Below are 10,922 nucleotides of genomic sequence, written 5' to 3'. Positions count from 1 at the left end.
TTCCCATGTACAGCAAAGATAGTGGCCTAATTTTAAGTATTAGTAGCCTACTCTTAACGTGTGGGTAAACCGACGATCCGTGAACACTGATTACTTTCCGGAAACATAATTTCCAAATAATCTGCTGAATTTCATTCGATTATCTAAACTATTCTGATGATCTGTGTCTCACTGCGACGGGATGTGAATTCAGTGCTTCCCTGGCTATATGTATTTTCACACACTTTGGTTCGCCTACGGCACCCTCTGGTGGTAAACTGCATGCGTATTAAGCTCAACCGGAACCTTTCCATCATTTCACTAATCGCGGACATGTTTTGGTGTAACACACAACACTCAGAGGGGCTGGAAGTGTCCCTGTCCGACATGTGTATGCCAAATCGTAATTCACCAGCTCATTTAATCACTCCCTATGTGTGTAAGTAACACTGCATCTTTAATATTGTAAAGTGTTAGCAAATGTTTTCGACTGCTAGCTGAAGCAGCGCTAGCTAAACCGTCATGTTTTAGCTCGTCCTTCACTCGTTAGCATTAGCTTAATTAAGTTAGCAAGTCAACAAACTTTTAACTTCAGTTTTAACGACTGTAAGTTAACACTTTGGCATGACCTACATACTTTTACTTGTTATGGCTCTTTCATTTAAACAAGTACTTTGCTAACTAGCTAACGTTAGTTAGCGTCAGGTTACTTTCAGGCATAACGTAAAAGCTTTATAATCAACAGCAGTAACGATTCGATTTACGTGAAACGTTTAGCTAATTTACATATTAACGTTACTTTAACATATTTATGAGATTCATCAGTGCTGTGCATTTGCCAGCCTGCATCCTTTTCAGTAAGGTGACGTGAGTAGTATCACTGCGGTCACTAGTATTTATCTGTGTGCTAATTTCTGTGTCAATCTGTCCAAAATTTAGATTGTAGAAGGCAGATTCCTTTGAGAGCCATCTAGCTGCTTCTAAATCATGAGTGGCTCCAAGCCGGACATCCTGTGGTCTCCCCACCACCCGGACCGCTATGTCATTTGTGACTCTGAACTGGGACTATACCGTATTGGCCCAGTGGGCAGCGCAGAAACCAAGGCAGGAACTCTCCCACTCTCTGAAGAAACAGCTGCTACTTTACTTGCAATTAACTCTGACACACCTTATATGAAATGTGTGGCCTGGTACCCAAAGCATGAGCCTGAGTGTTTGCTCGCTGTGGGCCAAGCTAACGGCAGAGTGGTACTCACCAGCCTTGGTCAAAGCCACAACTCCACATGTAAAGAGCTGGTGGGGAAAGAGTTTGTGCCCAAGCACGCCCGCCAATGCAACACTTTAGCCTGGAACCCGGTGGACAGCAACTTGCTGGCTGCTGGGTTGGACAAGCACAGGGCAGACTTCTCTGTCCTCATATGGGACATTAGCAGTAAGTTTTCCCCAGAGGCCAGTGTAGCCACCGAGAAGATTCGTCTCTCATCTGTGGATTTAGACTCAAGCACAGTAGTGACCAAACCGCTGTACGAGTTAGGCCAGAACGATGCTTGCCTGTCCCTCTGCTGGCTGCTTCGTGACCCAAAGCTGCTGCTGGCAGGCATGCACCGGAACCTCGCAATATTTGACCTGAGAAACACAAGCCAGAAAACGTTTGTCAACACCAAGGCCATCCAGGGTGTAACAGTCGACCCACACTTCCATGACCGAGTGGCCTCTTTTTTTGAGGGCCAGGTGGCCATCTGGGATCTGAGGAAGTTTGAGAAGCCTGTGCTCACGCTCACTGAGCAGCCTAAGCCACTCACCAAGGTATGACGCAGCTCTGTCCATTTAAAGTAGGATAAGAATTGTTTAGGTGATTTGGATTCTGTAGATGTAGTTTGATGGTGAAATCTTAAGTATATTAGATTTTATAAGAAGAAAGTTGGTGGTTAATAGCGTGATGCTTTCTTTTCTTATTTTAGGTGGCTTGGTGTCCAACCCGTACCGGCCTGCTGGCCACACTGACACGTGACAGCAACATCATCCGCCTGTATGACATGCAACACACTCCTACACCCATCGGCGACGAGACAGAGCCCACCATCATCGAGCGAAGCGTGCAGCCCTGTGAAAGCCAGATTGGCAGCTTTGCCTGGCACCCGTCCTCTCAGAACCGCATGGTGGTGGTGTCAGCAGCCAACCGTGTCATGACTGACTTCACCGTGTTTGAACGCATCTCGCTGGCATGGAGCTCCACCACCTCACTCATGTGGGCGTGCGGCAGACACCTCTACGACTGTGTCGAGGATGGGGCTGAAGGGGTGGAGAGCATAATTGAGAAAGACATCGCCACTAAGATGAGGCAGAGGGCTCAGTCCAGGTACGGACATGATACCGTCCAGGTGTGGAGGAACCACCAACTGGCAGGGGGGAACGATCCACAGCTCAAGTCTTTGTGGTATGATCTGTTCTATATCCTTTTTGATGATGAAGTGGTAGGAAGATCTGCTTAGAGGGAGAGTGATACTGTTTTTATATTTATGTTGGTATAACAGTCATTGTGATAAACAAAACAGTTGATAAGGCAACACAGCTCCTCCTGCAAAAAATTCTGCAATGATGCTGTGTTTAATAGTTGTGCTTTAGAAGTCCTTCTTATCTGGAATTGTGTCTCAGCTTGTTCTTAGTAAATGGTCAGGTGTGCAGAACTGTGTTTTTGCCCTTGTTAGATATAGATTGTACAAAATATCTATAGAAAAAAAAATTATATATATATATATAATTAGATAATTGGTGGGGGTGAAAACCACCATATATGTACCTTGACAAAGTGATTTGTTATTACTTTTGTTTTATGAAGATATTAAAAAAGATATATGGTTTTATTTTAAAACGCAGAAAAACGATATAATTGAAACCCTACTGTAAGTCTTCATATATCGAGGTTTGTTTTCTATAGTCAGTATAATTTCTTGTTTTTAAGGGAAATAGTAAAAATGTCAGCAGCAGTTTAACTGTCCTCCTACTCTGGTCTAGTTTGAATTTGAGTAATGGAATAAAGTTCTGGAGTAATTGTGTGTCTGCCATGTTTCATGCTGTAATTATGTTGTTTGAACTACAATATCAGTTACAATTCCTATGTAAGTATCACATATGAAGCAGTGTGCAGAGGACATGGAGCTAAAACTACAGGGGAACAAACAGTCTGTGGTCTTCTCTGGCATCAAGAACATTGTGAAGACCAGCTCAGGTAAGTCACCGACACACAGGTTATCGCCTGAAAATGTAATATGAATAAATGTTTGTGAAAAAGAATGAAACCTTGGTAAAATAGTATCTGTAAACATTAAGATTTGTGTTATCTATGATTGAATATGCTGTATCGCCCAGGCACAACAGAGAGCCGCAGGTGCTGGAGCGATTCAGACCGGCAGACAGATGTACCGCGGTACCTCAGCGAGGAGCGCTGCCTCGCCCTGCGGCTCTGCGGATGGATTAGCCGGGGTCCCGACATCGATGTGGAGATATTCCTGCGATCACTGGAGCAGGAGCGTGAGTGGGAGCGGGCGGCCGCCGTGGCTCTGTTCAACCTGGACATCCGCCGGGCCATTCAGATCCTCAACAAGGGAGCCACTGCTGAGAAAGGTGAGCGAGTGCAGAAGAGACGGATTGGAAGAAGGTATGTCTTGAAGCCAAGTGTTGATTGAAGGAATATTTTCAGATCAATCACAGTGTTGCACATGTAATGCCGGAAAATACATTTACTAGGGCTATTTATTATGGCTGCAACAAAATGATTTTCCCAATTAATGATTAATTATTGAATTATTGTCTATAAAACATCAGGAAACTGAAAAATACTCACAAATATTATCACGGGATCCTAGAGCGCAAGGTGACATCCAAAAGCCACAAATATTAAATGTACTTTAATGTAAGACCATGAAATGACTAAAAATTTAATTAATTTTCTTTATATAAACATATTAATTGACTGATTGTTACAACTCTAATGTGATTGGTCTACTTTATTTGGCTAAATTAAGTCATGTACAGGTTCAAAATAAAGCAGAAGCAGTAAAACTTCCAACCAATTGAATAATCACAAACTTTTTTTTCTCTGAGATACCATTGACTTAAGCTTCACAATGGCTTACCTTTGTAAGTTGTATTTATAAAGCTAGGATTAAAACACAAAAAAAACAGTGTCGTAATTATCAGGTCAAACAGGTAAAACTGCTCAGAAATGTGGTAAATATATTTTTTACTACTCTGATAAACATAAAGTGTCTTTTCTTCAGAGCCTTCTAACAAATCAAATTACAGTCTTTAAGAATTTCAAAAATGTAACAGCAGGAGGACCTTGTTTTTCATACTTGTTAACACTCATCCTATATCAGCTGCAGTGCTTTTTGCACTAATGTTTAATGAAAATGGAGAAGACTGTTGTTTACACATGCCTTGACAAGAAAAATTCCACCAGTGTAGGTCAAACACTTTTCTGCTGTGTGTTCTAATGAGTGTTTCATGAGCATGACTGATGGGGTGATTCATTATATAGAGCGTGTCAACAGAGCCATCTCGACAGTTCTGGCGATTTTTCTTAAACAGCAGCTCTAACTTAGTGCACTGATTCAAAAATATGAACATCTTTATGATAGTGGTTGAGTTTACTTTGACATATCCTCAGTCTGATTGTTTTTTTTTTTTTATGTTTACAACTGCCTTTGTTACTTTTGCAGAGAAAGCTATTGAAAGTATTTTATTTAACTTTGCTAAAATATAAAATTTACCATTAGTCCATTATTAAAAGAGTAGTTTGAAATGAGAAGATTGAAATCACACTCATGTCTGTTGGCGAAATAAGAAGCTAATGCCGCTTAGATTAGCTTATCATAAAGCTAAAACTGGGCAGAGAACAAGTTGTTTGTAGCTCTGAAAAAGAAAGGGATTTAAGGCACTTTCAATTTTTGCCACAAAGCTAGGTCACCTTGAACAATACAGTGTTGCATTTACAGTAAGACTTAATAAATAAATCTGCTTGTCTGACTAAATCTTATTCACAGGTGACCTGAATCTGAATGTGGTCGCCATGGCTCTGTCAGGCTACACTGACGAGAAGTCCTCCCTGTGGAGGGAGATGTGCAGCTCTCTGAGGCTGCAGCTGAAGAACCCCTACCTTTGCGTCATGTTTGCCTTTCTCACCAGTGAGCCTGGAGCTTATGATGGCGTGCTGGTATTGGATCTCTTACTAACATAGAATTTCATGGCTCTTTTGCAAACACAAGGAAAGAAAGAACGTTAAAATTGGCACTCAATTGTTCTCACATCTTGAGAACTTTAATGTATTCTTAACATGGTGAATAGGTAGTTAATACTACAATGGTCTTTTAATGGCAAAATCTTCAGGTGCACAGGAAGAGATGTATATTACATTTCTGTCAACAATACTGTAACTCGCTCCATAGAAAATTAACCTGTGCCCAGGACAGAGCTTGTGTTTCTGCTTTTTTCCTCCCTCAGTTGCATCAGTTTCTGGCCAACCAGCTGCTGCCATATTTCTTTATCTCTTTAGACCTTCTCCTGACAACTGTGTTGTAGAGGAGAAACACTTACAAGCAAAGATCTTTTTTTAGTGCCAATATGCTTTTACGTACTAAATGTAAGAAGCCCATTGCAAATTGAAGTCCTTTTCCCTTTTTACTTGTGATCCAAAAATAAAATTAGTGGAAAAGACTAGAAATGAAGATGACATTCTTTGTCTGTATTTTAGCACGAGAGCTGTGTTGCTGTGCGGGACCGAGTAGCCTTTGCGTGCATGTTTCTCAGCGACGCACAGGTAACCATACAAAGCCAATCTTTCAACAGCAGATTATGTCCATATGATAACATACTGTCATTAGGCATAATTCATACCCTGTAACACCATTTCCTATTGATTTTCTTTAGCAGTGCATGATTATGTTGCTTTCTCGTCTGATTTGATAAAGCTGCCTCGATACATCGACAAACTAACCAATGAGATGAAGGAAGCGGGCAACCTGGAGGGCATCCTGTTGACCGGTTTGACTAAAGATGGCGTAGACCTTATGGAGAGTTACGTGGATCGTACTGGAGATGTCCAGACTGCCAGCTTCTGCATGCTGAAGGTATACAAGCTCAAACAATAGCCTTGTTAATTAACCTTTTTTTTTGTTCAATATGCGCATGCTTGTTGGCCAAATCGAAAACTTTTACACATTTTATTTTGAATAAATCTACTGTAATATAAATACAAGGCTCATGCCAATGCCAATGAACATGACCTAGTAACAACAATGAATTTCCACATGTGAAGAGATTGTGGATAACCTATCAATTAAAGCTTTCTTGTAGTGCAACACAAATGAGTTTTGCAGTAACATAAGCTGCTTAATAGGGAAAATAACATCTGGTTCATTGCAAGAGGTCAAAACAATGCCATTTGGACCTAAGTTGTGCCATGCAAACTGCAGACTTCTTGTGACTGAAAGTACAGTGAACAACCCCAACAAGCTATAGTAAGTGAACTAAACATAAAACTGCAACAAAGAAAAAAAGAACTGTAGGTCTGATTGCACATTTGGAGAAACTTGCCTGTTCATTTCTAAAAGGTCGTAGTTATAATTCTTAACACACTTGCCACCTCCTAGAACAATATGATGCAAGCCTCATTGGAGTTGTTTGCTCTCATGCACGTTTCTGTAAAGAAAAACTAAAGCAAATATAGTTGTTAAACAGGTCTGTAACAACTCGTTCAACTCCCGTTAGCTTTGTTTTTTTCCTGTTCTAACCTGCTCCTGAACAGAAGTTATCCACCACATGTGCCGTAATTGCATATACCTCACATATTTAAATATACACAAGAAGCTGCTTTGTTCAAGAGCACATTTCCTATTTGTTTTTATAGCCTGCCTATCCATATAGTGTTTGTAAACTGAAGTGATATTGTGAAACAAGGCTAAGAAAAAATGTAATCTAATAGGGTTCCCCAGGTGAAGTTTTGAAAGACCCTCGAGTGCAATGCTGGATTGAAAACTACCGCAACCTCTTGGATGCATGGAGATTCTGGCACAAACGGGCTGAGTTTGATATCCACAGAGGCAAACAGGACCCCAGCTCTAAACCACTGGCCCAGGTAACGGACATCGAGTGAAGAATACTTGGAACGAATGAGAATAATCACAATGAAAATGTCATTATAGGTTACTGGTGAGGTTAAAATATTCATAAATGCATGTTTATGGTGTCTTGACATAAAATGACACACTCTGATGATGTGAGAGGGCAGTTGCAAACTTAAAGCAGTCTTGTTTGTTTACTGTTTAAGGCATTAGTCCCTCATTAACAACCAAGCGATCTTAAGAGTGTCAGGCAAGCTCATAACACTCACAGCTCTGCTCTCCAATTCTTGTCATAAAAACGTGTTTTGGTTAGTGATACTTGTTGTTTTCTCCTTTTACACTGGAGACATCTTGTTCCAGACAGTACACACATTGTACCTTAATAGACCCTTTTATAAAGCCTAATACTAAAACGTTTTTAAATGCGATTATAAGTACGCTGGTGCTGCAAGCGAAACTTGGCACTACCTGCAATGATACATCACTGGCATTCCAATATTCACAGTTAAGCTTGTTGGGATTATTGCTGTATTATCTAATGCTTATCTCCCTCTCGTCTCAAAGTGAAAATCAGACAGCTGGTGAGCGGGTGGTTGTTGGTTTTACCTTCATGTTTGTCGAACCTTATCAACCGACCTTTGTGGTTGTTCCTGTGCAACAGGTGTTTGTGAGCTGCAACTTCTGTGGGAAGTCTATCTCCTACAGCTGCTCGGCAATGCCTCACCAGGGCCGTGGCTTTAGCCAGTACGGTGTCAGCGGTTCACCCACCAAGTCAAAAGTCACCAGTTGCCCCGGCTGCAGGAAACCCCTGCCACGTTGTGCCCTCTGCCTCATGAACATGGGCACACCTGTTAATAATTGCCCAGGTAAACTGGTCTGTGTGGAGTATGTAGACAGATGCTGATATTTCCAGTAATGGGCAACCATCTTGGAGCAACTAAACTGAGCATTTGCGGGGGGGAATGTGTGGACTTTGATCAGCATTTAGGGTCAGTAGCACCTGGGAGTTTAGTGGCCAGTCCAGTTATTTACCATTGATTATTATTGATTTATGGACACATCTTGTTTTCGCAGGAACAGGGAAGTCAGATGAGAAGGTGGACTTGACAAGAGAGAACAAACTTGCTCAGTTCAATAACTGGTTCACCTGGTGTCACAACTGTCGACATGGTGGCCACGCTGGCCACATGCTCAGCTGGTTCAGGTGAGACTCACTAGATGCTACACGTCTGGATAATTTTTATGACTATGTGAATATGGTTCCTGCTATGGTGCCTGTGCCTTTGGTTCAGTTAATTTTCGATATACTTGTTTTCTGAAACAATAATAAGGAAAATATATATTTTTACACAACCACGCAAACGCAAAAATCTAATATTCATCAGTACAAACTATTTTTTAAGATATTAAGAGTTGCTAGCAAAAAAAAATCCAACATGCTGAGATTTAGATATACAGAAGGCTGTTCTGAAAGTCTTTGCAGATTATTGCATGGTCAATGGTAATTCCTGTTGTTAGACAGGATAGACATCCTGTTTTAAACCCAAAGTGGACAAATGCTGTGCACAAAGCATTTCATGTCTCTGTGATTATTGAGGAAGGCAAAGTCATTCAAATGATCCAGAAAAAGTCACTACTATCAATTACCTGTCAATTAAATGTAAAAGTAAATGGTAAGTTTTAAGTGTTGTCTATGATGGGATCATGCTAAAGAAGGGTTACTAACTTTTCCAGTATAAACTAGTTCGTTAGGAGGCAATCATGGTATCCTCTTTGATGGTAAACCTAATCCTCTTAAAGTTATCTATTACAGACAAAGGTGCTGTCAGGTAGAAATAATAAACCTGTGGCAAACCCTCTTTGCTTGACTTTTATTCTGTGGTTTATTTCTGAGTGTAAAAAATTTAAACTTGATAATACATGGACCTGCGATGCCCCTGTATTCTTGTGGCTGGGATGTTCAAACTTCTGTATTATCTTATGTTTACACGTTGTTGTTTTTCTTAATTGACCTTCATATGTCCATTACAGAGACCACACAGAGTGCCCGGTGTCGGCTTGCACGTGTAAATGCATGCAGCTGGACACCACAGGTAACCTGGTGCCTTCAGACAGTAGCTAAACAGGAGACGCCTGTCGGAAACTGAAGCCAAACACCAGCCCGAAGCCAACCAGTGCAGGTTCACTGCTGCACCCGCCACACCGACAGTTAGGCAAGGGACAAGGGGTGCCAGCAGTGTCCTTCTCTCTAGTGGTTGCTTGATTAGAATGACATACTGTTAAGTTATAGTCTAGTGAATGTAATGTTGTAACAGAGCCCTAAATGAAGAAGGGAGGAAGTGTGTGTTACTGATCTCATTAACTGAATCAGTGATAGAAAGGGAGCAAATGCAAACTCACTGCTCTGCTAATGAAAATCCCACTCAGGAGAAATACAAGAGGCCGTGCTGTAATCAGCCTCTTCCAATCTAACCTGAATCAGGCTCATTATGGTTTTATTGTGATCTTTAAATCAAATGTCCACTCACACATCAGGTTGTAAAGATGTGATCACAGGTGCCAATATGTCTGAGCTATATTTTGTGGCTTGTGTTTTAATACTCTATTTAACGTTAGTGTTTGTCTTACAAATGGATCTTCACATACCTCATGAAAGCATTTTCCGGGGGGGGAGGACGGTACCCCGGGTGACGGAGAAGAGTGTAGCACACAATAACAACACTCTCTTGCTCTCTTCATGTTCTTCTGTGCCACTGGCATTGTGCGGGAAGGCTTCAGTGTGAGGGGTGTCTTTTGCGGGAGAGGATGAGGAATTGGAGAAGGCAGGGGTGGTGGGTGATGAGGAGGAGGAGGAGGAGGGTGGGAGGGTGTACGTTTGTACGTTTGTATTCACCAGCCCACTCCAGGCCTGTGGTCCATGAAAGAAGCTCGCCAGAAAACAGCAGCTGCTCGGCACTCTGACAAGACCCTCCAGATTGTTCCCCTCATAAAGAACCTCAGCTGCCGGAACACTATTGACTCAAAGAGAGGGCGAGAGAACAGACAGCCTGAGCCTCGTAACCCCCCTCCTACACCCTCTGACATAAACAGACTTGCCCTCTTTCTTTCTTCCTCTCTCTGGTGCCCAAATTGCACCCAAAAACTATGCATACCACACATCAATCCAAGGATGGGCGCCGTCTGTGGGGGGACGGCCGTGTGTAAGCCGCATTGTAAATGGGTTTTCTCTTTTTCTCTGCCACCCTCCCCGCTCTGTCACTAACCTAGGGAGGCATTGTAAGTGAGAGGCGGCCTGCACCAGAGCTGGCTAAATCACTTAGTCATGGAGTAGGGAGGAGGAGGAGGGTGGGGAGGGGGCACAGGAGCTACTGCATGCTGCTTTCACCAGGATCTCTTCTTGGTGTGAGAGGCTTTATAAGCCTGCGTGTCCTTTTGTGAACTATTTTGGAGTGGAGCTGACAAATTGGCGAGCCATGTAACGTCCCAAAAAACAGGGCGGTTGGAATTTCATCCTTTCTGTGTTTCTTGTGTTTGCCTTTTAAATAAATTCCTAATGACAATTTTGAGCGCTGCTTGAATGGGGTGTTTTTCCGTAAGTTAACATGGTTTATTTGTACATTAGACTGTTTCATAGACGGATGGCAAGGATATTCTGTCGTGCATTATTTTAACTTTGCTTAAAAGCATCGAGTCACACATTATTCTCTGGTGGGAACTCCCACAGAATCACAGACCATCCATGCAGGCAGAAAGATGAATACCAGGGAAAATAGATTTTGGGCCTTAGAACTAGACAAGCAGTAAATCTCCTTATCGGCTACT

At 41.9% G+C, this 10,922-nt stretch overlaps 1 protein-coding gene across 1 annotated transcript; it reads left to right on the top strand.

The window, feature by feature from the left end:
* The first annotated feature begins 289 nt into the window (after positions 1–289).
* On the top strand, positions 290–10,666 carry mios (missing oocyte, meiosis regulator, homolog (Drosophila)). Its single transcript, XM_038710599.1, has 12 exons — positions 290–418; positions 919–1,785; positions 1,941–2,430; positions 3,110–3,208; positions 3,349–3,603; positions 5,025–5,194; positions 5,732–5,797; positions 5,949–6,107; positions 6,962–7,114; positions 7,762–7,966; positions 8,175–8,304; positions 9,132–10,666. Exons 2-12 carry the CDS (start codon positions 967–969, stop codon positions 9,220–9,222), a joined length of 2,637 nt encoding a protein of 878 aa, XP_038566527.1. The 5' UTR covers positions 290–418; positions 919–966; the 3' UTR covers positions 9,223–10,666.
* The last annotated feature ends 256 nt before the right edge of the window (positions 10,667–10,922 follow it).

Source organism: Micropterus salmoides, unplaced genomic scaffold (genome assembly GCF_014851395.1).
Source record: "Micropterus salmoides isolate LMB-PRFRI ecotype aquatic unplaced genomic scaffold, ASM1485139v1 Ms_hic_scaffold_11, whole genome shotgun sequence".
Lineage (NCBI taxonomy): Eukaryota > Metazoa > Chordata > Actinopteri > Centrarchiformes > Centrarchidae > Micropterus > Micropterus salmoides.
This window is presented reverse-complemented; position numbering and strand designations above follow the sequence as displayed.

Bases quoted from the DNA above. Each gene is read 5' to 3' on its own strand.
- mios (XM_038710599.1), top strand. From the start codon at position 967: ATGAGTGGCTCCAAGCCGGACATCCTGTGGTCTCCCCACCACCCGGAC. The intron at 2,431-3,109 runs ATATCCTTTTTG...TGTAAGTATCAC, and splicing joins TTTGTGGTATGATCTGTTCT to ATATGAAGCAGTGTGCAGAG. The intron at 8,305-9,131 runs GTGAGACTCACT...TGTCCATTACAG, and splicing joins CACATGCTCAGCTGGTTCAG to AGACCACACAGAGTGCCCGG.